The 27,956-nt window shown below is 39.2% G+C and overlaps 1 protein-coding gene across 2 annotated transcripts in view; it reads left to right on the top strand.

Moving 5' to 3' along the window:
* Positions 1–25,113, top strand: part of SYT10 (synaptotagmin 10) — a 64,024-nt gene extending 38,911 nt beyond the window's left edge. For both annotated transcript variants that reach the window (XM_048830180.2, XM_048830172.2), the window contains exons 4-7: positions 6,626–6,746; positions 7,943–8,114; positions 10,111–10,240; positions 12,732–25,113. In XM_048830180.2, coding sequence (XP_048686137.1) covers positions 6,626–6,746; positions 7,943–8,114; positions 10,111–10,240; positions 12,732–12,803 — 495 coding nt within the window. In that variant the 3' untranslated portion in view covers positions 12,804–25,113. The remainder of the gene's footprint in view (positions 1–6,625; positions 6,747–7,942; positions 8,115–10,110; positions 10,241–12,731) is intronic.
* The last annotated feature ends 2,843 nt before the right edge of the window (positions 25,114–27,956 follow it).

Raw genomic sequence — 27,956 nt, 5'->3', positions numbered from 1 at the left:
TCATGGGGTGCTCGTGCCCCACCTCTGCGGACATCACCTCTTGCCACCTCGTATTTGGTGGTGGAGTATTGTGCACCAGTATGGAGCCGATCGTCACACACCAAACTGGTGGATAAGTAGTTACATGCCACCATGCGTATCACCTCCGACACCCTGTATCCGACTCCACTCCCATGGCTCCCAGTTCTGAGCAATATTGCTCCTCCTCATATTGGACGAGAGGTTGCCACTAGCAAGTTACTGGAGAAAGTATGCGCCAACTCAAGCCTGCCACTGCACATTAACCTTTTTAAACCACCAGCTGCATGTTTGCCATCACGTCGCACATTATGATCTCATCTGCCACACCAGGATGTTAGGGCAGAAACACTCTGGCAAGAGGAATGGATATCTGTTATAATCCCCAACCAGTCCCTCGTTGCCAACCCCACAATTTTCCCGCCTGGTTTTGACCTGCCCCATCACCAATGGTCCCTGTTGAACAGGTTCTGGACCGGACAAGGTCTCTGTGCAGCCAACCAGTATCACTGGGGCCTTTGTGACAGCCCTTTGTGCAGCTGTGGAGCAACACAGACGATGACGCACATTGTCGACGAATGCCTGCTGATTAGGTTCAGCGGTGGCCTAGAAGAACTGCATCAGGCCACTGAAGATGCCATCACTTGGCGAGACGACTGTGCACACGCTTAATAAAAAAAATAGATTTACTAGTAGTAAGATTCTAAAGCACACTCGCTCTACAATAGGCCAGCAGTGCAGCCATCAGAGCACAAATGTCAGTGTAATGGGTGAAATCACCTGAGCAGTTATCACACAGCAGAACCCCATTCATCTGACCTAATTGGGACCAAGGTCAGATCAGATAATCCAAAATTTGCACAATCAGGAGAATGGGCTAAGAGCTTTCTATCCATTAGTTTAAAGATGCAGAGTTGCTTTTAAACTAGCTGACCCCTCCCGGAAAAGCATTAAAACATAGCGCTCTTCTTTATTTACAGCATACACGAAACGTTACTTCTCGTAACCAGTACCAGTTTTTAAAAATGCAGAAATTAGCGTTTTAAGCTGCAACAAACAGCAATACCAATGGTAACAACTAACAACAATAAGAATATATAATATGCATAAAGTATCACATTAAAATACAATACTGTATACAGCACAGCGGTAGTTACAGCAGCACTCATGTTCATAATGGCTGGAAAAAATTGAACAGTTTGCGTTGTTTTAGATGAAAGGTTCTCTTTTTCATTGCACAATCACGGAGTTGTTTCATCAGCAACCATGCAGGGTGTGTGCTGGTTGTTCACTTAATATGGAAAGCTGGCTAATGGAGGCTTGGGTGAACAGAGATCTACTGTACTATAGCTGAAAGTAGCTGCAATCTATTCCTAACTGATGGTCACTTTCGACAGTCACCATATAAATGGACTGCAATGGAATAAGACTCCTACAACTGGTGTAGGCCATTCCAAATAGCCTACTTTTCCTGTGATATCCATGCTTCCCAGATGACTCAGTTTTCCTTCTGTGATATATGTAATAGTATGTGGAACAGAGAAGACTTTGGAAATTTAGAAATAATGTTTTCCTTTATATTCAAGGTAACCTGCATACTCCCTTCAATGTCCAACATATTGTTAAATACTGGGTGTTTGGATAGTAATTTTTCAAGGTCATTTTCCATCTACATTGTATATGGAATATTTAAATGGATGAAAAAGGGATGATCCAGAGCCATGAATTGTTATTTATTTATTATTTATTAAGCACTGCAGAATGCAGAGAGGAAGACATAGTAACTATCCTAAGAATTTACAAGTCTGTACAATGAGAACGTACCATTCAAATATAACAAATTACCCCCACATCTGGCTTTCTGAGGGAAGAATTGGGCACAATGTGTCCATCCCAAATATAACATAATTTGTGCTATAATTCTATATCACCCTCACCCTTGCATTACAATATCACTTACATCTCCACGCACTTTCAATGACAGCTTTTTAATGCATGAATAATTCTAGCAATCGCCTACTAAACCAAAGATTAGACATCACAAAGTCATAATATCTCACTCTCACTTGAATTATGATATTTGTAAGAAATGTTTTTAAAAGATCTAAGTAACCATCATCCTCTGGATCTTCCTGCCCCATATTTGCTTGGGTTTTAGATTGTAAGTAGAACTGCAGGGGGAAACATTCTCAATTTTGAAAAGTCCAAAAAATATGTTGTGATTTTTATTTTTTGAAAGTTTCCCCCCCCACCACATATTTTGCTGTTTTTACAACTAGCTTATGGAGTGGTCAACTCCTTTAGTAAATTTGAAATTTTGCTTACAACTTTTCATTAAAATTTTGAAAAACATTTGCAATTTCTTTCATTAATTTTTGCCCAGCTGTAATTGTACAAGCACTTCAGGAACAATCTGTGTCTGATTTGTACTTTTGGTATGGTGCTGAGCACCCTGCTCATGCTTAGTAAACAAATAGCCATTAACAAAAAATGAATGATACAAACGTTCCGACACTTTGAGTTACGTGAGTATTCTGGGAACTGTGGTTTCATTTGTTTCCATTAGAAGTGTTTGGAAATCTAATTTAAAAGAGAAACTCCCATTTAAGATCACAAATCATAGCTGTAAACCTTAACATGCATGATAAAGCCAAAGAGAGACTCTGCCAAGGCATCCCCTTGGCTGTGGTAGCCCTCAGGTCAGCCAGGTGGTCATGGGTCTTAAAGGCTATTTAGGAATGATCATACCACCTGGGCTATGTTAGCTCTTTCTCTTAATAGCCACAGGACTAAATGGAAGGATGATGTGTGTCCCACTTGTCTTTCCTCTGGCCAGCCCACTCCCTTACCTGGGCCAGTCCATCTCTATCCCCTCCCCCAGCATGGACCTTAGACTATGTTAAGAAGCATCTGTAGTGTATTTGTTGCGGTGGCAGGGGACATGGAAGAGATGGTGGTATGAAGGTAGTTACACTCTCTTTCCATGTGTAATGAGGTGGGAACCATGCAAAGAGAGTACCTTCTGCATACAAATACACGGGTCATAATCTGGCCCCATGTACGTAAATTAGTACTAATAACTGAAAGGGCTGTATTAGAATAAACATGCAGATATGACAAAACTGTTAAAGGTAATTTAAGGCATTTCACTCCTTTTGTGAATGGGTGGAAAAATGTCTCTTTTCATTTGTTTATGTTTTATTCATATTTTCCAGAAGTGTTTTTAATGCATTGTAATTTATAAAATTGAAAGTAATGTGTCACAAAATAAGAGGTATGAGAAGAGGTGAAGTGGTCAATTCCATCTGATGTGGACTGAATGTGAGCAAAAGTCATTTTGAAATATTTGGAACCTTTGTCAAGCAATGAAAATTGCATAGGCACATGCCTATTAACTTATTAATTTTCAAAACAAAACCCCAAGGAAACTATTTTATATGTGCAAAAAGAAAAGGAGTACTTGTGGCACTTTAGAGACTAACCAATTTATTTGAGCATAAGCTTTCATGAGCTACAGCTCACTTCATCGGATGCATACTGTGGAAAATACGGAAGATGTTTTTATACACACAGACCATGAAAAAATGGGTGTTTATCACTACAAAAGGTTTTGATAAACACCCATTTTTTCATGGTCTGTGCGTATAAAAACATCTTCTGTATTTTCCACAGTATGCATCCGATGAAGTGAGCTGTAGCTCATGAAAGCTTATGCTCAAATAAATTGGTTAGTCTCTAAAGTGCCACAAGTACTCCTTTTCTTTTTGCGAATACAGACTAACACGGCTGTTACTCTAAAACATATTTCATATGTGAATGGGATATAAGATGACCTGCACAAAATTCAATCTAAATAAGCTTCCAAGATTGTCACTATGTCTATGGGTTACTCTGAAGCTCAGAAAGTCTGTTGAGTCACTGTGAAGTAAAGAAAACAACTACAAGCATGGTCAAGAGCATTTTTTGTTCGTCACCAGGTTGAATTATCACTGGGACTCGCAGGCAGGCACCATCCAATTTTTAAGTTATATGCTATTTTTTGCTTTTTCACACACATGGGCAGTCAGTTATTTGTATTTATTAATAGTACAAGAAATAATTTAAAGCTATTCTGAAACCTACATTCTCAAATTTAGAGCTACAATTAGAGGCCCTGATTCAGAAAAGCAATGAAGGACGTGGTTACATCCACCTTTGCAAAAGACTGTACTTAAGCATATATTTAAATTTAAATCCCATTGAAGTCAATGAAACTACTCATGAGAGTAATTGCTCACCAATGTGAATGAAGAGTCCCAATCTGGCCCATAATTATCAGCAACATACTGTGTATCACCTTCTACACAGGCATTATTAATCCGGCATATTATGGTAAAATGTTTCATGTTCTCCTCCACGTACCATAATTGTTTGACCATAAATGGCCCAATAACATGATATTTATAAGCCAACTTCAAATGTATTAAGATTAAGTATCTACAGCACATCTCTCACTATCCATATAACTATAGGTATTGATGCCTGAGCCAAAACTCTTTGAAGTCAATGGAAAGACCTCCCTTATTTTCCGTTAGTCTTGGATTGAGCCTTTAGTTCTTACTATACAACTTTCTTTTTGTCCATTTTTGTGTTTTTAAGGTTTAAAAAGTGTTTGTTTGTTTGTTGATTTCACTGGAGAAACATACCTGAACAATATCTACCATATCTGCTGTCAAATATATTTGGTTTGTAGGGAAATTACTGTACACATGCGTGGGAGAAAGGCTCCATAATTCATATCTCTTTTTTTTATCCTTCAGTTCTCAAGCTTCATATTTATGCAACAGGGCCAGTTTATTTCCTTGTTCCATCTCTGCCCAGTGTCTCTCTCCTGTATGTAAATAATATCTCTATGTAATGTGATGAGTAAGTTCCATAGGAAGAAATTTTATTTGGACTTTTTTCAGAGTAACAGCCATGTTAGTCTGTATTTGCAAAAAGAAAAGGAGTACTTGTGGCACCTTAGAGACTAACCAATTTATTTGAGCATAAGCTTTCGTGAGCTACAGCTCACTTCATCAGATGCATACTGTGGAAAGTGTAGAAGATCTTTTTATACACACAAAGCATGAAAAAATACCTCCCCCCACCCCACTCTCCTGCTGGTAATAGCTTATCTAAAGTGATCACTCTCCTTACAGTGTGTATGATAATCAAGTTGGGTCATTTCCAGCACAAATCCAGGTTTTCTCCCCTTCTACCCCGCCCCCCACACCTCTCCTGTTGGTAATAGCTTATCTAAAGTGATCACTCTCCTTACAATGTGTATGATAATCAAAATGGGCTATTTCCAGCACAAATCCAGGGTTTAACAAGAACGTCTGGGGGCGGGGGGGGGGGGTAGGAAAAAACAAGGGGAAATAGGTTACCTTGCATAATGACTTAGCCACTCCCAGTCTCTATTCAAGCCTAAGTTAATTGTATTCAATTTGCAAATAAATTCCAATTCAACAGTCTCTCGCTGGAGTCTGGTTTTGAAGTTTTTTTGTTGTAATATCGCAACTTTCATGTCTGTAATTGCGTGACCAGAGAGACTGAAGTGTTCTCCGACTGGTTTATGAATGTTATAATTCTTGATATCTGATTTGTGTCCATTTATTCTTTTACATAGAGATTGTCCAGTTTGACCAATGTACATGGCAGAGGGGCATTGCTGGCACATGATGGCATGTATCACATTGGTGAATGTGCAGGTGAACGAGCCTCTGATAGATAAAAAGATCTTCTACACTTTCCACAGTATGCATCCGATGAAGTGAGCTGTAGCTCACGAAAGCTTATGCTCAAATAAATTGGTTAGTCTCTAAGGTGCCACAAGTACTCCTTTTCTATTTGGACTTTGTCCATCTTTCCCAGGTTTGTACATCACCTTCCTAAAGGTTGTGTTGCACCCAGGAAGGAACAAGATAGTGTTGAGAATGCTACTTTGCTCTTTCCTTCCTTCTGTCTGACCAATAGAACACAGAAGAAGGAAATGGTAAAGAGCTTCATGTTGATGACTTTTACAAGTACAATGACCTCTCTAAATGCTCACAAAATGAGGCAAATTTTTCACATCCACACAAATTGTTCACACATTTGTGGAATGGGCTTAATTTATGTGAATATACATTAGGCTGATACCTCACCACCTTACTGCCTGGCTGGGAGGGTAAAACACGAAGTCCCTTCCGGAGCTGACATTAGTATCTCTCCATGACTTCCAAGGAGCCATGGCATGCAAGGATCCTACATTCAGCATTCCTTGTTCCTCACTCTGAATGCAACATGCCTCTGGTCCCACCAGCCTGGAACATCAGAGTTCTGAGGTTGTTCCTGAACTAAAATCCTCAATCTGAAACTCAAAAGCCAGTCACCAAAATATTCTTCCATTTCTAATTATTTTTTGTACTTCAAATAATTTTTTTTGGAAAAGTTTATTTATAATCTCTTTATAAACACATCTAAATGAGATTGGATCTTCAGCAAAATAGGTTTCCACATTCATTTTTTGAATGATTCTACAGTTTTGGATTGTTTGAACTGTTTGCATAATGCACAAAATTCTAACCATATTTCTCCTTTTTAGGAAAGCATAGATTTGGGTGAAATCATGTTTTCCCTTTGCTATTTACCTACTGCCGGGCGAATGACGTTAACAGTAATCAAATGTAGAAATCTCAAAGCCATGGATGTAACTGGCGCTTCGGGTGGGTATTCTTCTTTTCACTTAACAACGTGGGGTTCTGGTCTGAAAAGTAGCTATATTAAAACAACAACTTCTTACTCAACAAATATGTATATTTTGAATATGCTGAGTCATATCTGCTCAGTTTTGTGGAAAAAATGGGGGTTGTTTTTTTTCCTGCGTTTTCTTTTTATTAGCTGTGCAGAGACAACATGGCTCAGAAAGAGTGAAATGAGGATTCTGTTTAATCTTTTGCATGATCAACGAAATTGTTTACAAAGTTCCAAACAATTCCAAGCAAAGCCATTGAAAGCAATAGTCACTGAGGGCACTCACTGAAGACAATGGGATTATGCAGGTGAAAGACAGGGTATAATTTGGCCATCCCAACATTTATTATTTTGATGCTGAGTAAGATAAAACACTGGTTGGCTGTTAGAGTTCAGGCTGAGTTTGCAGGACTGTTGTTTTGTTTTAGTTTTAAAGTTGTAAACTGAAACTTGATACAGAAAGCACTGCGAGGCAAACATGTAAATCCACAGTCTTGTTGTACCAAAGACACTTTTCAGAATGGAAATGCTCTTCAGAAGACACCCCTTTAGTGGAGCATTAAAAATCTCTATAGCCAGTGGAAAGTTTTGATACAGTTGGCATTATATTGTACTTTGATTTTCACCTACAAAGTTTTGGGGTTTGTTTGTTTGTTTTTTAGTTAAGTTTTGCTTTGCTTTCTGGAGGGGTAGGACAATGGGGATTAATCTATCCTGCTAAAATAATAGCAGAAGATAATTAAAAGAAAATGAAGCATTAAAACATGGGGAGAGATTTTCAAAGACACACAACTCCCATTCACTTTCAATTGGAGTTAGGTACCTAACTGCCCTCTGCACTTTTGAAAATCTCCTCCTTTTATTTTTTAACTAATATGGTTATCACAGGAAAACTTCAGGAGAACTGGTTAAGGTGGAGAGGTCAACATTAGAGCTACTGGCTGAGTGTGAGGTAGAGATGGGTGTATCTATTCTATCTGCTTGAACCTTCTTTTGAGTAGACAGGAAATTGAAATTGCAGCAGAGACAGCTATGGTTGTCTTATGTCAGTAATACCTATACAACTTAGGTTTTCCTGAATGTTCACTTGCTAAGAATGTGCTGCTCTTTTGCTTTACATTTCAACTGCATTGAGACTAGTGTGTGAAAATGACTTCCTGTTACTCAGATCCATATGTCAAAGTCTCACTGATGTGTGAGGGTCGAAGGCTGAAAAAGCGGAAAACAACTACAAAGAAAAACACACTTAATCCAATTTATAATGAGGCCATCATCTTCGATATCCCTCCAGAGAATGTGGACCAGGTCAGCCTCTCCATTGCTGTGATGGACTATGATCGGTAAGTGCAATTTGTCCCCTGAAAATATTAATCTTCAGCAAGTGGTTTCCTCATTATAGCAATTGATTTATTATTTTAACTGCCTCGTGTTTTAAGTAAATCCACTGACAGTAAAATAACACTTTTGAATCCTCTCCTGGAGGATTCAAAGCTACCATACCTTTCAGTGTTTACTTCTGTTTATCAGTGTCATTAATGATGGTATGAAGAAAATTAAACATGACTGGAAATTGTCATGTAAATGTAACCCACATTAACAGTGTGAGTCTTTGTCCGTTCCATTCCCCTCTTCCCCCCGCCCCCCGCGACTCTGTGGCTAGACCGTGTAAGGGTTTGTAAGTCTGTAAAACTTTCAGCGAATGGAGTTATTCCTTTAGCTCAAGCAGTAGAAAATATTTTAGCTCTATAGACCCTGGGTTAAATTCTTACAGATAATTCAACCAGGGGACTCATTACTTCAGGTCAATTACCCTGGCCCTGCCTACTTCCTGTCTCCATATAGAGGAGGGAAATACCCCACAACTGCATCGCCCACTTATGTTCTGATAAGGGCAGAGCTCCATCCCCTCCCATCCTTTCCCAGTTTCCTAGCACAAAGGGGACAACGTCATCCCTATGAGTAAAATAGCCTGGGGGTTGCAAGTTACGTTAGAAATGGATTGACAGAATAGTGCTTGGGCAGAGCCTACTTCACTCACACCTACTATTACTCATGAGTTCCAGAGACATTCAGAATTAAAGGCTTTGTCATAGGGGAAGATAAGTATCACTGCCTGTTTGCAGAGGGAAGAAATGAGAAAGAGAGAGAAAGTGACTTGATCAAGGTCACACAATAGATCAATGTTAGAGTCAGCACTATTAAGCATTTAGCTGGTGTTAAGATTTTTGCCAGTCATGGTTACACCCCTGAATGCCTTGATAAGAAGCATAGATCTACCTTTTATGTTTCTGTATCTGAGGTTCTAATTATTCTGACAGACTAAAGATGAAAAATATACCTTAAGATCAGCAGTTACTCTTGGATCCTGGATGGACCCTCATTCCTCCAATTCCTACTCATCATCATCCCTCTCCCCACAATTTAAAACACAACAGCAAAACATGTAACTAACTAACCTGTGACACTCAAAACCTACAGATAACTATATACAAGAAATCCATGGATCACGATGCTTACCTTCATAGGTCCGGTAACCACCCCAAATACATCAAGAAATCTGTTAGCTACAGCCAGGTACTCAAATACCATAGAATATGCTCTAAGGAGAAAGTTTGGGATACACAGCTTAACACACTTAACCACCTTCATCAAACAAGGACACTCCACCAGAGAAGTAGATCATCTCATGGAATGGGCCACCCAAATACCCCGAGAGAACCTGCTCCAATACAGAAATAGCTGTGACAATAAGTAAGTTTCCCAGACCCGAAGCAAAGCTCTGTGTAAACTCTCAAAAAGCTTGTCTCTCTCACCAAGAAGTTGTTGATCCAATAAAAGATATTACCTCACCCACCTTGTCTCTTTAATATCCTGGGACCAACACTGCATACTCAAAACCATGGTCATTTATTTGTATGTTATCCCTGTCTCCAACTCTTTGCCTGTTCTTTTGGATTGTAAGTAGATCCCTGCACAGATACCAAATTTGTATCTGCATCCAATCTGCGAACATGGTCCGTGGTTATCCGCATCCGCAGATATTTGTGGATTTAAAGTGGATATCCACAGATTTGCAGGGCTCTAACTGTAAGCTTTCCAGGGCAGGGCCAATTTCTTCATCTGTGATTTTATAGCTCCTAACAAAATGGTGCCCCAAACCTGACTGGGATTTTTCAGTCATCCTGTAATAAATATGATTAATAACAATAATGTGCACACTTTGGGCATCTTCAAAAACATTTTGTGCTAAACCAATCAAACTGCATTATGGTTCAAAGATGTTAATAAATCTATCTGCATTACGAAAAGCTTTCTCTGCCCTTCTGTAATCCTCAGAGTAGGACACAATGAGGTGATCGGGGTGTGTAGGACAGGACTTGATGCTGAAGGACTTGGAAGAGATCACTGGAATGAAATGCTGGCTTACCCCCGTAAACCTATTACTCATTGGCATCCATTGGTAGAGGTAAGAAGTAGTATATCTCTATAGCCAACTTGTTGCTACATCTCTCTGCATTTAATAACTCATTTCCATGAGCCTCTGAGAATCATGACAGTCACTAAGGTGTGGGTACCACTCCCCATGTGGGGAGCTTGTGGAAGATCCTCCACACCACTTAAATCTTGCATGAGAGTTGTGTGTGAAGGGGGAGAGAGGGTTGAATGGCCAAGCGGGGATGCCTGTGCATACCTTACATACTGCAGAAAAGCACCTTGCCCTGCCCTGAAAAGGCTGGTATGGAGATCCACTTTGGGGCAGGCCAGGGGTCAGAAATTGACCCTGGGCTTCAGGGATGCATTTCGCTTCCTAAACCTTCCTGCACTCCACTTGAATAGGAAGTTTCTTATGTTTATGGATTGAATTTTCTCTAAATAGTGGACAGTCAAAAGAAATCTATGACTCAGTTCACGTCTAAAGAATGATTTTGTTGATTTATGCTGTTATTTTAATCAGTGAGGTTCTGATTTAGGGCTTTAATTTTGATCTGAAAGTGTCACTTCAGAAGTTGCCTTGCTCTGCTCTCAAGGTTTTGATATAAAGTTCTTTCAAATCTTCTTAGCAGCTACCTAGTGTTTATTTTGAGATTACCAAGGGTTGCTTAAAATTACTTGTTTCAGAGTAGCATCCATGTTAGTCTGTATCCGCAAAAAGAAAAGGAGTACTTGTGGCACCTTAGAGACTAGCAAATTTATTTGAGCATAAGCTTTCGTGAGCTACAGATCACTTCATCGGATGCTCAGATAAATTTCTTAGTCTCTAAGGTGCCAAAAGAACTCCTTTTTTTTTAATTACTTTGGAGTGGTAAATGTAAATATTTCAAGGGCAATCATTTTCTTATCTGAAATCATTAGCATTAAAGAGAGTTGTGTCACTAAAATATTGAGTTTAGATTTCTCCATTAAGTAGGCTGAGTTGAGGCTACACACCAGTAGCCACTGTGACGGGGCAAGGCCAGATGGCTATAGAAAAGTAGTGGGAGATAGATATATTAGCTCCAAGCTAAACAAATCCCTTGTACCAGGATAAGTGAAAAGGCAGCTGCTCCAGGTCAATTAAGACACCTGGGGCCAATTAAGAACTTTCCAGAAGGCAGGGAGAATGCTAGGTTGATTGGGACACCTGAAGCCAATCAGGGGCTGGCTGAAACTAGTTAAAAGCCTCCCAGTCAGTCAGGTGAGTGTGCATGTCAGGAGCTGTGGGAGGAAGTTGCACTGTTGGAGAGACTGAGTAGTACACACCATATCAGGCACAAGGAAGGAGGCCCTGAGGTAAGGGTGAAGTGGAGCTTGAGGAAGTGAGGGCTGCTGTGGGGGAAGTAGCCCAGGGAACTGTACATGTCATGTTTCTAAAAGGTCAGCTACCATAGCTGATACTATTAGGGTCCCTGGGCTGGAGCCCGGAGTAGAGGGTGGGCCCGGGCTCCCCCCCACCTTTGCCCCCTGATTAATCACTGAGACTGGGAGACAACAGAGACTGTGCAAGGAAGGATAACTTCTCCTCACCTCCCTTGCTGGCTTATGATGAAAATGGCTCAGTAGACTGTGACCCTTGTCTCTAGACAAAGAAGGGTTACGTGGAGGGTCACAGTGAGCCTCTGAGGCTAGCGAAATCCGCCAGGAAATGCAGGACCCATAGAGGCAAGGACAGAGCTTTGTCACACCACATACAGCAATGCTAAAACAGTCACTTATTTGAACCCTCTACTCCTAAGGCAGGGAAAATTCTGTGTGTAACTGTGAACTTTGAGAAGATCCCCTTCAGTGTCTTAGTACAACATCCTTCCAGATCCATAACACCCATTGGAGTCATGGCTTTCGGGCTGGGAGGGTGCAGACTGGGTTCATTAGGGAGCAGGCTAGGATTAGGGTCAGGGGGACAAATGTTGTTCACCCCTTCTCTTCAATCAAGCCTTGCAGATAACCCAGTTGAGAGCTGATACAACCTGAGGCAGCACTGACTATTTCATGGCTCCCTCTACTGTGGGGAACCACCCTTAAAGAAGCGTCCAGGGCGGTGGCAGCTGGGGAGTGTCTGCCGGAGCTACACTCTCAGGGAATGTGTGAGAGAGAGGAAGCTGGAGCCAGAACAGTTCAGAGGGCACTGCACAGAGGTTCCTGGCCTCCTCCTGGATTCTCCAGCATATATGCACGGTTTGGAGACAGAACTCAGTAGATGGTGAAGCAAACCACACCCAAATGGAATGATTCAGGGAGGGTCCTTATGAGGTCCCCCCAAAAAACTTTCCTTACCATGGTTAATTCTCCAGGAGGGGTGTACTGAGGCATAAAAATTACTTCAGATTAAGTTTTCATTTTCTAAAAATGTCTTTTTCATTTGGAGGTACAATTCAGCTCCATCTTTTGGAGAGGGTCCTTATGACTCTCTCATCCTCAGAAATAACCATGATGAGTGGAGAGACCTGATGATGATTGTAAAACTAAAACTTTTCTTTCAGTTACCTGGCCAGGCAACCAGTTTTGATAGCCAGGGGTCTTGTTCATCACCAAAACCACCACCTACACCCTAGGGCACGAGAACGGATTCATCACATCCAGTGTCCAAGCTCCATGTCCATCACACCTACATTAACAAAAGGTTTGGCTTCCTGAGATGAACTGTATCCATATTTTTGTATTAAAATAGATTTTCTTCCTGTTCTAAGTCTTATATTAGAGTTTCTAATAATTTCTTAAGAATGAATTTCACTTGAGCCAAAATACTCCTTCCTTATGCAAAGATATTCATTTTTCTCTCTGTCATAAAGTATTGTTTTGATACAACCTGTTTCTTTGCAGATGGAAGGAAATCAGAAAAAAACAAATACATATATACTAGCACTTGAAAATAAATGGAGTTTATGATGCTATTCCTTTTAAAGTAGCAAAATTGTCATATACCGCACTTATTTTGTAACTTGCCTATAAATTATAAATTTTGCACTAAACCGTATATGACCATTAAAGAAAACGTTTACAGATTTTGATGTACTAGGAAAAAACAATTCTAACAACATAATGTCCAGTTTCTCTATGATTGTCTTGAATGTTACTTTGCTCACCGTGGGCCCGCACCAGAACCCACTGAAGTCAATGGAAAGGATCCTATTGAATTCATTTGGTTTTAGTTCAGGTCCTATGGATCATATCCTGCAAATGAATGCATGCAGTTGAACCCTTACAACAATCCTACTGACATTATGGAGACAACTATGTGGTATTTGATATCCAAGCTATTTTGACTGGATGCCTTGTTCACATGGGATTGGTTCTGTTCTGTTCCTATGAATTTAATAGGACTGGATAAGTGTTTTTCTTAGAATCAGGCGTCCAGTGAAAATACTTGGGATTATGAATTTGAAATTTGCCTTCTGTCAATATAGTGAGGTAGAAACTTAAATGTTACTAACTCATAGAACATTCCTGCTAGTAAACTCAAGAATATTCAAGGAAAAAAAATACAAACTGAGCATCAGTTAAAGCTAGTTGGTTAAAAAAACTGAACAAATACTAGCACGTTACTTTGCAGTATTGATCCAAGTCTCAGTAAAACTCCAATTTAGCTCAGTGAGAGAATTTGTACTGAGTAAGAACAGAGAAAAGGCTGCAGGACTGGGCCCTGGACTTTTAAAGATGAGCTACAATAGGAAAATTAATTAGGGTTGTTCCCTTTTTTCTGTTTGTTTGTTTGCTTGTTTCTTTTTGACATATAAAGAAAGCCAGAAAGGTTTCAGTTTAAAAACAAATCCCAAAACAGCTTAAAATTAGAAATGTATGTCCTGTTTATGCAGAAAAACTCCGTAATGTTGGGAGAACTACCAAATTCTGACATGACAGAAGTCAAGAGAATGAAAACTGAAAGGAGGGGATTTTTACTCAGACTTAAAAAAATCTTTTGGGTTTGGTTGGCTCTGTTAATACCTATTTATTTCAGTGACTAACATTTTGGAAAAATAATTTATTTATAAAAATCCATCACCTCCAGCTTTTTAATTAGGGTGTGATAGCTCCCAGGAAACATGCTCTGAGATGTCTATTATTTCCTCCAGAAAAACCACAGAAAGCTAGTCTTGATGTTCTAGTAAAACCAAGCATAAAATAATTACATACACAAACACATAGGCCATCTTTCTATATTACTGTAAACAAAAACAAAAAAAGGGACCAACGGTTGAAAAAATTCGTTGCAAACCACCTTTGCTGAATCCTATAGAAACTGTTTCCTTCTAGAGATTTGGTCCTCTTGTCCCATGGTATTTTAACCCTCAAGATTATATTTTAATAAATAAATATATATACATACAGCCTTGCAAAGTTTTACTCATCCACTTGCCTTGGGCATGTAAATTTTTTAAATAGGAGAGTAAACTGTAATTTGGTTTTCATCACCATCATCATCATGAGATTTTGTGCCTGGGCTGGTAAATTTTCGTGATAGTTTTGCAAGGCTGATATAGAGACATACTTATATATCTCGAGATTCAAAAACTATTTTGAGTATACATTTATCTTAATATAAAGTATTATAGGAAATGGGGTTTTGTGCCCCAAAAGTTACTATTTTGTAATGTGGTACTGTAACAGTTGACTGCATATTCTTTGCACTTTTTTGCATCTAATATCCAAAAAAAGCTAACAAGTTCACAATCAAATGTAGCATTAGTGTTCACTAATGAACAATATCTTGTTTATAACTGTTTCATCATTTTCTATTAATATCATGTATGTTTTATTATAAGTGGCAAGATATTTAAATGATCTCTTTCTTGGATTTAAATTATTATCCAGAACCAAAGGAATAATAATCCAGTTTGTGCTCTTTTTTTTGTTCATAAAATTATTAATAATGGCTTGTGTTTCCAAACTTGATTTATGGGTGCTCTGCCCCTCTGAAAAACCAGGCTGCTTAATTAGGTGCCTACTCATATGAGTTGAAATACTTAAATTTAGGCATCCGACTTTCAAAAAAAATCTAGCTGTAGATTATAGACTGTTTTTCTTATTGTGCCCTTATCAGTGATGTATTTAAGTAATGTAAAATGGTTTATTTTTTCATTGATCCTTTGAGTATTGATCCTGCAAAGTTAAGTCTGTGCTTCATTTACCATGTGAGCAATTCCATTCTTTTCAAGGGGATTTCTCACAAGTTATGCATGTGTGTAGCTTCTTGCAGGATTAGGAGCCTTAGATGATACCATTTTTTCTGAAGACCACCATGTTAAAAGTGTACACCTTTGTCATAAAAGTTCACTTAGAGTGAAAACTTAGCAAAGAAAGTCTCAGTGAATGAATAAATAACTTTTCCTTCCAGCTTTTAAGAAACATAATTGTGCTTAATTTGTAGACAAGGTGCAAAAAAAATTGAAGAAATGTTTTGATTACCTATATTTGCATATTTGAAATATCATAAATATTATTTTGATTTAAACACAATCAAACTTAGCAAGTGGTCTGTGTAAAATATATTCCAATAACATCTGGCAATTTGAAAAACTCACATTTCTAAAAGCCTGAATTTACCTTGAATTGGCTGGGCACAGTAATTATTTTTCATAAGAAATTTTTTTGTACTACAGAATTTGTAATGCTTTCAGAACAGCAAACTCCACCCATATGAACTGTATTTACATGATGGATTAAGTGACTCCAAAAAAATTGTTCAGCTCTTATATATACTTACAATAATACACTATAAAATGGAAAAGCCTAAATGCAAATTTCTCCTATGAGCCACTCTGGTCTCTTGGGTAAATAATGAAGTGTTTCCCCACCATACTAATGAGTTAAAAAAAAAACCCATAAAACACAGTTTGAACAACAATGAAGCTGTCCATAGGTCTATGCAAAAAGTTTGAGTGGAACTTGAAAACCAGGGTAGGTTTCGGTTTCTAGTGGGGCTGCAAACAAACAGAAGCAGATGTTCACAAATAGCCACTGAAACTGGGCTGATGCAGTTCACACATCGCCCTCTTTAATCTGGACTGTAGATCTGCCAAACTCCACTGACTTGTCTCTTCCCCCTCCATCTTCCCAACACCTTGCCGCTTTTTTCCTACAACCTTTTCTCTACCAGGTTTGTATTCAAGCAGCAGTAATCTGACACTGACTTTCCCCTGTACTGCCTCAAGAGGATTTCTGGCCTTAGAATCTATGAAAGCCCTTCTCAGTCCTCCTCAATAGGTGCAGGATGGCTACACCCATTATTTTCCTTCTTCAAGAAGCTGCCATAGAAAGCCTCTGACCTTTCTCCAGTGTATCATGATCATCAGAGGTTCAGGAAGCAGCATTACTCCCACTTCCTTCCCTTCCAGCAGCTGGAGAGGGAAATACACTATCTGGAAATACACCAGCTGGAGAGGGAAATACACTATCTCTGTGCTACTAGCTGTTGCTAGATTGAGTGGCAGGGCAGGGACTGCAGTAACCCATAAATACATCAGGTTACACATTTTCCATCAAAATGGCTTTTTTGACTAAATGGATTTTTTTTTCTCAAAAATTTCCACGTTTGTTGAAAATTATGCTCTGGATGCCCCTAAACATCAGACTGCTAGAAGCTAGGACTTGCAACAGGAGGTGCTTCACTCAATGAATTGCCCTGTTTTGTTCATTCCCTCTGAAGAATCTGGCACCAGCCATTGTCACAAGACATGATGCTGGGCTAGATGGACCATTGGTCTGACTCACTATGGCCATTTTTATATTCTTATCTGGTTTTCATCAAAAAACAAAACATCCAAAAACTTGAAATACTTTTGGTTTTCAGTGATCAAAACCGCAAATTATTCAGTTTAAAACCAAAAAATTCAGAAATAACATTTCAATGAAAATAAGCAATTTTAATTTTCATCAAAGTTTTTCTCAGGAAAAAACTAATTTCTAACCACATCTACCCATAAGGCTTAGCAATTTGTTCAGTTTCCAGGGAATCCTTACCTAGTCATCCTTTCCTCTTACTTTTGTATTTTCATTTATTTTCTGTTGGCTTTTATTTTATCTATTTGGAAGCCTTGACTATCAGTTTCTAGGGTGATGATGATTAACCCATGAAGAAAATATGTACCTAGATGGTTTCTGGGATATAAACGGTCTATGATGCTTCATAAGTTTCATTGGTAGATTTATACTTTGCACATAAACACTTTAAATCATTTTTTAAAAGCATAAATGTTGGAGAATTTAAGAAATTATATTAACACTCACTAGGGGCTTATCTACCTGGCAAGGTACTGCCCGGCAAACCAGGGTGTTACTCTACAGTTTGCCATGGAGTAATATCCCATGTAGATGCTGCTACAGTGCACTGAAAATCCCAGATCATGGCTTGGTCTACAGTAACTCGCCCTGTGGGAAGCCATAGCAGCATTACATATGTAACGGGACTATTTTAGTGTTTAAAAAGCTACCTTTTCAAAGGAGTTCAATAAATATGCCAGCAAAATTTGAGAAAGTATTTATCTGAGCATGCAAAAATCTACTTTTGAAAATACTCTAGTACTTACACACACAATATATGTAATCATGATTATTTAGCATTTACGATGCAATAGGATCCAGAAGCCCAATGAGAAATAGGCTTCCATTGGTGCTAGATGCTAAACAAAAACATAGGAAGAGAGATTCCCTGACTCAAAGTACGGGTTTTGTGTGCATTCAAATGAATGTGCTTGAAAATTCTGTTGACATAAAATATGACCTAAATGTGCATTGCTAAGTAGATTGTGAGGCAGCTTTTGGACCAGAGATGATTTAAAGTCAGTCAGATAAGCCAGCGATGGGTAGAATTATTGAATATTTTAGAGAGAAAATGTTCTTGGCTCCTCGTTCCTCTTATATGAAACGAGACCCAGTTTTGACCTTTTATTCACAAACTCACTTCCAGCTGGCTTATGAGGATCATTCAAAAATCTAAGCACTCAACTTCTAGAAAATTGTACAACTGCCAAACATGATGGAATACAGAGCTATTGAAAACATAGGATAATAACCAGGATGAGATTGTGATAAGAACCGCACAACTGCAAAGTTGGTGGAACAAAACACTTCTTTAGAGCAGGTAATCTTTCTGATATTCATGCTGTGTATTCATTCTTCATGATGGGCCTCAATGCACTATTGAGGCAGTGATAAAGAGGGTGCCTAGAAAGGTTGTGGGAAGGGGAAACAGAAGCAGCAAGTATAGAAATGAAGTGAGATGCTGAACTGTCTTTTGTCATAGTCATGACAAATGATACCTTACATCTGATGAAGTGAGCTGTAGCTCACGAAAGCTTATGCTCAAATAAACTGGTTAGTCTCTAAGGTGCCACAAGTACTCCTTTTCTTTTTGCGAATACAGACTAACACGGCTGCTACTCTGAAACCTTACATTAATATAGTACATTTCATCCCAAAGCATTATATGAAATGAACTCAGTTCTTATATACAGAAATGCCTTCTCTCATTTCTGGGTTAGAGGTTGGCAGCTGTTCAGCAACACACAGGAAAATAAGGGCTGGAAATCCAAGAGAATAATCTATCCAAATGAAACTACATGAGGGATTTATATACCAAAGAGGAAAACGGAACTAATATCTCCTATCTTGTGAAAAGTGCTACAAGGTTCTTAAAGACAGTAAGTGCTCAGGGCCTTGGTTTTATGTCTTACCTGATAGACAGCATCTCCAAAAACATTGCATGACTCAAGATACACCACACCTCAAATGCTTGAGAGTTGTTAAGGGACAATGCCTGAACTGTTATCTCTGAAGACTTTACCTCCTCCCCAGTCAACCTGCAAAACTAGTTTTGTTCAGAAAGCTCACTGCCTGAGAACACAAAAACAAAAGGACTATAGTAGTGAGGGTCTCTTTCTCTCAGGAGATGGGGGATTTGTTCATGGGAACCAGACTAAGATGCAGGCACCCGCTGAAAGGGCCTGCAGAAGTGAGGCCTGCCTAGATTACCTCAGGGTATGGCAAACAGTTAAGTAAAATAGACATGCATGTAAACTGTGGGCATTTTAAAATTCTTTTTCTCTAAATGCTTTCTTCCTTCTGCCAAAATAAACAATCCATTTGTTTTATGGAAGTGATTTGGCCATTATGTACATCACTGGTCACAGACTCCCAAAGGGAAGAATGACAGGTAACTAAACCCATTTAGATGTGCTGGGTAAGAATGGTCAATACACAGGGTGTTGTAGCCCAGGGCCTGGTCTAAAAATGGGGGAATTCGGGAATTCCATCCAGGAGAGGTAAAGTCATGAGGCCTGATGCCTGAGGGGGCGCGCGCAGGAAGAGGACAGAGTTGCCGTTCGTCCTGTAACCCTGACAGCTGCATCACTCGCAGGTAGCTTTGCCATTTATATATTATGCAGACAATCCCAAATGAATGTCAATAAAAGTTTTCACCTGAACACACTGTTGTAGATGCACATATTTTACCCCCCAAAAATAAAAATGATAAATATTTGAGATTTTATTTAAAATGTAAGAGTAATATTTTTGGTATTCTTCACCTGGAAAGCCAAGCTCCTTTAGGAGCAGAGAGAGGGAGAAAGATTATGGAGGTGGGGGCCTGTGTTGTTTAATCAAATGAATCCAGAGTGAGAGCTGCATGAAAATGAAGGAGAAAGGGAAATGAGGATTTAACAGCATAACAAGACATTTAGCTCCCTTTTTTAGCATCCGAGTCACTAACTCATGGTGAGAGGGGAGAAGAGCCAATTGAGCCTCTGAAGAGCACTTGATTTTTATGAAAGCTTGTCAAAAAAAAAAAAGAGTGACAAAATTAAAGGCAGGGGTAAAGTGACATTGTATGGACTGAGTCACAAAATGTATATGCAGCAAGCTCCACTTCCATAAAAAAAGTGAATATTTTGGGTCTGATTCTCCATGGCCTTGTGTTTGTGCCAGTTGGCCTGAGCCATACTGCAGGCACTTTGCCTATTCCTAGAGCAGTGTCCCTAAACCCAGCAGTTCTAGCTCCCCTGCAAAGAGGATTCGAAGGTGTTAACGTGGTGTCATAACGGTGCCTACCCTCCCCGCTGCAGCATACTTCGGGCAAAAGGGACATAGCCAGAGCTTCCTCATGACCCACTGATCCCCTACCGCTGTAATGGTTTTTAATGGCATTGGCAGCTGGCACAGATTAGAACAAACCAGCCTTCTGTGCTATGAGCCCAGCACATTTTCCAATCGCTACAGACCAGGTGCGTGTTTGGATGGAAGACCTACTAGGAAGCACCTATTGTAAGTGCTGATGTGATTCAGAAGATACCATTCTTCAATCTGAACCATAGTTAGACTAATGCCACAGAACAATGTAGGGGTCACCATGCCACTCAATCTAGCAGCAAGTAGCAGCACAGGGATAGTGTGTTTCCCTCTCCTGCTGCCTGCTGGAAGGGAAGGAGATGGGAGTAATGCTGCTTACTGCACCTCTGATGACCATGATTCACTGGAGCAGGGTCAATGGTTTTCTGTGACAGCTTCCTGAAGAAGGAAGATAATGGGTGTAGCCATCCTGCACCTATTGAGGAGGACTCACAAAACTGAAATCCTGATTACAGTGTATTTCTCATTTAATATCCAACAGCTCTTTCAGTATGAATAGAGGTAGTGGGATTGGTGTCCAGTCCAAACTCCAACTGATTTTGTTTTTTCTATCTAAAGTTACATATACAGTTTCAATTGGATTCTGAGTTCTTCTTCTCTTGTCCTAAGCAGTTGCAAAGTGGTGGTGTTTGCTGCTAACCAGTGACTGTTTCACCCCAGAGGTGACTGTGTTTCTGCAGAGGTTGAAGTGATTCTAATAGAGTCATTACTTTGCAGGGTTTTTGTGAGGTTTAATTAATTAATGTTTGTGGAGAGCTCTGAGGACCTTTGGATGAAAAGGGATCTAGAATTGCCAAATCTAATTATTTTATTGTATTTAGCACATGAGTGTGTGTGAGTGGACTTCTTTATCAGAAGGGAGCCTTGATTATCACAGAAAATGAGGAAGGAGATTAGAATGAACCTCCAAAGAACACTTTATGTTATGTTATTTTTTTGTTCCTTTTCAGCTTTAGAGAGGATAAGAGAGTCTAATGACTTGAATTATTCCCTTAGCACAGGGGCTTGACTAATTTGTTGAACCTTTTAACCTTCTCATCTGTCAGGTTCCCCCAAATCAGTACACGTTTATTATCAGGGTATAGTCGGACTGCTGAATATGAAATGTACTGCTTCACTGTGTTTAAGCCCCAGTCCTGAAATTGAATCTACACTGGTAGACCTTTGTGCTCCATGTTAGGATGAAAGTGGCCTTGGCTGGTGCACGACTGCGCTCTGGCTACTCTCACCTGGCAGAGGGCAGTGGTGCCAACTGGGGATTGGAGGGAGTGAATGCCTCCCCTAGCCCAGGGTTTTTGCACTTGCTCCAAGTTCCGGAGGCCACAGAACCAGGGTGGGCATGGCCGGACCATTTTTAAGCAGTGGTCTTGTACCAAATTAGTATAGCTAGTGCTGAAGTGGTCTGGAGCGTTGCTCCAGCTGCATGGTCACAATGCCACTGAAATTTGACCCAATTGCTCCTCCGTACAGATGGGAGACCAGGCCAAATATCCGTGAGTTGTGCAGCAAACTGGCACATGGGGTATCTATTCCTGAACAGCAGAGGTTGGGGAGCCTGCTTGACTCCTGGTGCCACGAACTCATGCACAGTGTGGATAAGAGAAAGGGAGACTCTCTGTCCCACACGGATGCCAGGTCTCCCTCGGAGGAGCAGAAACTAGAACAGAGACCCAGGTGGAGGGAAAGAAACCCTCCCCACTCCACCCCATCATAGGAAAAATCTGAATTGGCACCACTGGCCAACACCCACTGTGCATCATAGTCAGGTGGTATACGTTAAAGCAGTGCCTGAGGGGAAACCTCTTAAGACCTTAGGCCTGATTCTGAAACCACTTCATGCACAAATGGAGTAAATGAGAATCCTGCCCAAGGAGGGTTGTTAGTAAGTGATCCTCTTTTTATTAAAAGAGATGCAACTTTGATAATTTGTTATCTACCAGCAGCAAAAGTGGTACTATTGATCTACTCGTGAACTGAAGGGGATATAACATTATGCAAAGAAAGGTTTTAAAAATCTCTTCGCAGAAATATTTATTCTTATGAGATGCTAAGAAAAAAGCTGTACACTGTACTTTGAAAGCCTTCTCAGTGATAAACAATTGTAGGACAAAAAATTGCAACCCTTTCTGTTGTCAAAAAGAAAAAAAAAACCCTCAACCCAATAAAACCACAAAATAACACAATACTGCAGCTTTAATAATTATTGAAAGAATAGAGCACAAAGTTATTCCATTTAGCTTTTTAAAAAGATATAAATATACTTTTAAAAATAATACACTTTTTTATATTTTGCATTGGTAAAGGAAGCTTATTAAAATCTGTTACCATTTTAGTTGCAATATATAAAAATTGTAGCAGTCTTTCACACCAAGATTTTTTTAAGCAGGTAAGCTGCTGTTCTTTCTGTATTTGAAGTAATTGTTCTTATATTAATTCAAATGAGAGGTTTGGAGTTTTGTTTAAATGTCCAAGTCATATTTTACATCTCTGCCATTATATGTACCCAGTAAAAATGAGTGTTCAGGCAGTGTCCAGTTTTCTATTATTCCTTTTAGTATGTCATTTCTTTGCAATACCAAGACAGATGACAAGGGGCTGAAGCACAGCCCCATGGACCTGATCCAAAGCCCATTGAAATCAATTGAAAGATCCCCATTGAATTCAATGAGCTTTGGATCAGGCTGCATATGATAAAATATACGAGTAAGGTAAAAATGTCATGAAACGAACCCAGCAAACCAACTGGAGGCAAGCAGAATTAATTCTGAAGGTTCCACTATTGATGCTTCTGGTTTGCTGCCAATTCAGTTTACATTCAAGTCTTCAGTGCACCTCTAGAGTATGAACTATTGCCTGTCACGTGTGTTGATTTGACTAGTATTGGCAAGCAATGTAAGCCTCAGCTGCCTGATTCAGTAAATAAAAATGTCTGGTGTCTGTAGCCTGGTGTCGAGGTCAGACATATCTTTATTGGCTCTTTTATTTTAATTGTAGCCTAGAGTTTTCCATCTGATGCCATATTAGTAGTGAAGCTCGGCGTGTGTCTGGACAGAGTAGACCTTTCCGGTGTCACCCTTAGATCGTCCTGTTGTACAGCAAACATGAAGCACTTATTTTCAATATATATTTCTATGAAAAATAGGAAATAAAATATACTTTTTCTAAGAATACCAAGTAGAAAACTACTTATTAATTTAAGAAATTATATATATTTCAGATTGTTTATTTTCTTCGCTTCTTCCAAATGTAGGTCTAAACACTGCCACCTTGCTCACACGAGCAGTCTCAATGGGGCTTTATAGGCACAGCCCTGAGCCAGGGGTAGCAGCTACTTGCACCACCCCAGGAGCAGACCAGGAGGACACCCCTCCAGTTCCCAGTTCCTTCCCTCTTTCCGCTTTGATCTGGGCACAGTCATTTAGGAGATTTAAGCACATGCTTAAGTCTCTTCCTATACAGAAAAACATGAAACTTAAGTCCCATTAAAGTCATTGGGACTTGGGCATGTGCCTAAAGTTAAGCACCTGCTAAACTACTTTGCTGAATAGAGATGGACGGCTGTATCAGAGTCTTACTCCTACCCTATACTAGCAGTAAATTACAACAGCCCTCATGCCAGCTCAGCTGCACGAACCAGGATGTGGGAGGTAGAGTCAAGTTTCCATCCATTCTCCACCTATCTCTGCTTATTCCTCACCCTCCAAGTTAGTGGCACCTAACCCTGTGCACTCCATATCAGAGCCCAACTAATTTGTGTAGGAGCTAAAGTGGGTTCTTTACACCTCTTACTCCTTTGAGAGGGCATGTAACACAAATCATATTCCAGCCCATTGATTTCAGTGGAACTACTCATGGGAATGAGGTGATGTGAACAGGATTTAGCCTTTGGGACTCTATTTTTTTCACAAGAGAATATTTTGTTTATTTATGGCGAAGTCGCTTTCAAGAGCGAATGACCTGAAAGGTTAGAAGTTAAGATTGGGTTCCTGGCCTGTGGAAAAGTTGAGGGCTAAAATACAAAATATAAATCTAAAACATTTTAGAATTAAGAGCCCATTCTAATCCCACTGACATCCTTCCACTGACTTCAGTGGGCATTGGATTAGGCCCAAAATCACCAATAAACTGCCTACCTTTAAGATAATCTTTACAATTAGATCACAACTTTTGCCAAATCTATGTAGCCTATGAAGAACTCCAGAGTTATTCTAAGCTTTCGTCTCTTCTTGCTATGTGGTATTGGTTGACTGGGATCTAAAATTAAATACTTGACTGTTTTGGTACCTTTTATTCAGTGTTCATGGTGTGACTTTTTAAATGCAGTTTGTGATTTGGTACCCAGCCATTGTTCGAGTCAATATCTATGGCTTCTGCATTATAGAAGGGAAAGAAAATAAAATCTTTTTGGAACTCGTGTTACTGGCTTTTTGTACGCGCTAAACAGCCATTTGTGAAACTTGACAGCATATAATTGTATTACTGATAGTAAATGTTTTTGCACTAGCCTTTAAGAGATGTAACACATTACAGTATTTTTACAATGTATTCTCTAGAAAGTGTGAATCTATTTGTCAGTTCTGAAAAAATATGTAACAATGAAACCTCAAAAGATGTTATGAAGTGTACAGTTTGTGATAATTTTATAAAAAAAGAAAAGAAAAAGAAAAGAACACATTTGAAATATAATTTTATTCTATTTGTTTCATATGTATTTTGAACAAGAAATAAAGTGATTAAAAATTATTCATTTTTGTCTTTCTTACAAAAAGCAAACAGTGGAAAGTAACCAGAGATTTTTGGCCCACATTCTCCTGAGTTTTGTTCATGAGTTAGACACATATAGGCCCCAGTCTGGCAAGAGATTGTGTGCAGGTGCAGTGCTGAACCTGTATGGAGACCTGCAGACTTCAATGGCATCCTGAGTTGATGCAGTGGTGTGCCCATGCAGAATCTGTGATCAGTTGCATGATTGGGGCCATAGTTAAGTAAATGGCTATACCAGCAAGTCTCATCCTTTTCCACATGATGATTCTCCTTTCTTTCTGTATCAGGGCCCTCTTTGCATCTAGGGCTTCATCCTGCTCCCATTCAAGTAATTAAAAAACCCTTCAATTGATTTGAATGGTATAGAATCAAGGGCCTAGCCAGGAACTCCCTTCTATTTATCACGGTGAGAAGGGTAGAATGCTCATAAGCCTCTGAGACGTGTTTGTGACACCCCCCCCCCCCCAATGCCCGGGTTGAGAACTGATCCTCTGTATCAAAATACTTCTTTAGCATTTTGTCTTCTAACAAATTTGCTATTTCAAGTTCTGATGACCTACATAAATGAATTTGGCAAAGAACATAATCAAATAAAGGCATACATTTCTGCCACGAGTTGATGGGGTAAAAATCAGCACATCTGGGAATGAAGAAGAAATTTAAACAAGTAGTCACACTGCAGCAAAGGGGATTTGGTGTAGTACTATTCTGCACAATTTCTTCTACAACATTATTCCGTGTAATATTGAGAATAATAGTACCTAATTTAAATATTCAGAATTAAGTAACTGTAAGTCTGACACAGAAACATAGGTCCCCGATTCTCAACTGTCTTATCCTTTCCACCTATTCAAGTTTAAAACACTGCTACCAGAGGGAGAGAAAGGGAAAATTATGATTTGGTTCTTTTTACACTAACTTTGCACTGGTGTAAGTGACTACATAATGTGGAGGTAAATGATGATTCTGGTCTTATATTCTCAGTCGTCACTGACTTTTCATTACATGTCTTTCAGAAAGATGGTATTATTACAATTAGAACCCAGACTGAATTAGCTTTACTTTCAACTTCATGTGGGTTTTTTTTACACCCGATCAGCTGCTTATTTCTACGTGGAAAAAATAAAATGAGTTTTACTGTGTGGTGTGCAAATTTTAAAAAAGAATACCACATTTATTGTACAAGAAAATGTTTGTAAAATATGGCAATAAAGTTTAATGTATCACAAATTGCCCCATTCCATGCTCAGATGATTTTGCCTAAATGAGAGTAGCGGTATTTTCTATTGGGTTTCCAGTCATGCTTCTGATTGCTGGTGTCACAAAATTCATCAGTTCCAAATGAAATGTCTGCTTAAGACAGAAAATGCAATTTGATTTTGAGTTTCATGGTGGGGATTCACTTTACAAGTGTGAGCCGATGATTTAGTTTCCCTTGAAAGGTTGCTTGTCCTTATTAAGAAAGAATAACGTCATTCCTTTTTTGATGTTGCCTTTAATCTCAATATTTCCTGTTTAATACACTAAATAGTCACATTCATCAGGCAGACTGGTCCTGACTGCCACGAGTGTTACCAGTTATTTTGGAAAATCAGCTGCTCTGGTTCTCCACTTAGAAGCAGCATAGCCGCCCTTTTATGAGATTTTCGTGAGTCTGGCAATATTAGGTATTTTTCTTAAAACTCTGGCTCCTAGGGTCATGTAATTGCTGACAATTTCAGGTTTGATTTTGAAAAAAGTAAGTTTCTACCTCATGAAGCAGAGGGGAGCTGGAAAACATGAAACCTAAAGGTTTAAGAGCCAGAAGGCAAATTAAAACACCCATAGTTTATTATTTTTTAGATTCTTTACAATTTTTAAACCAAGCTCATGACTTTTGATAGCCCGAGTCACGACTTGTGAGTGTTTGGGGTTCGTAATACTGCGGAAGCACTTCCTGATATTTCCTAGAACACATTGCGGTGGCCAAATCTTTCTTGCCCTAATTCCACAAGTGGTCCCATTGAACTTTGATTCAGCTCCCATTAAAGTCAACTTTTATTGACTTAATGGGAGTTGGATTGGGCCCTTAGTGGGCCATCTTTCAACCGGTAAGAATAAATAATATTTAAATTGTTCCATAATTGTATGTTGTATACTGGCACACTAATACAAAAATACTTGCTGTCAGCAATAAGTCACACAGAAGACTGTGACAAAACTGGAAACCAAATCCAAACCTCTTGATTCTCAGTCCAAAGCCATACACAAGAGACTGTCCCAAATTTTAGCCAAAAATATACATATTCTAATCTAATTAAAATGTTATACTTTATCCAAAAGCAAATATAAAAGAAAAATACAACTCTGTTATCTTGATATTTAACTTATCCTTTACATTTGGGAGTTCCTGACATTTGAGTTCTTGATTCCTCTACTATACTTGCATTACCACTATATATGTTTAAAGCAATCTGCATTATTAGGCATAATAAACTTTTAAGTTCCCTGATCCCGTTCTTTAGGATCCTGTGTTATAGTCATGCTGTTCCAAGGCACAACTGTCAGTTCTAAACAGTTGCAACTTTTTAAAACTATTGAACCTGTTATCTTCAAGCAAGATGCCTTCTCATAGCCCAGGAGTCACCTCTGCTATAAAGAGTTATCCTGGGGGTATTTTCAAACCTGCTAGCCACACTGCCTTGGCTACCCAATCCCCCTCGGCCCAAAACCTTCTACTAAGTGCCATCATCCATGAACACCAACAAACAACAACAAAAGAACAACTTGGGCCCAGATGCTCTTGGCTCCTGATCCAAAAACCTGTTGAGGTCAATGGGAAT

The sequence above is a fragment of the Caretta caretta genome, chromosome 1 (genome assembly GCF_965140235.1).
Source record: "Caretta caretta isolate rCarCar2 chromosome 1, rCarCar1.hap1, whole genome shotgun sequence".
NCBI lineage: Eukaryota > Metazoa > Chordata > Testudines > Cheloniidae > Caretta > Caretta caretta.
The sequence above is the reverse complement of the archived record's forward strand: the minus strand, read 5'-3'. Positions and strand labels throughout refer to the sequence as shown.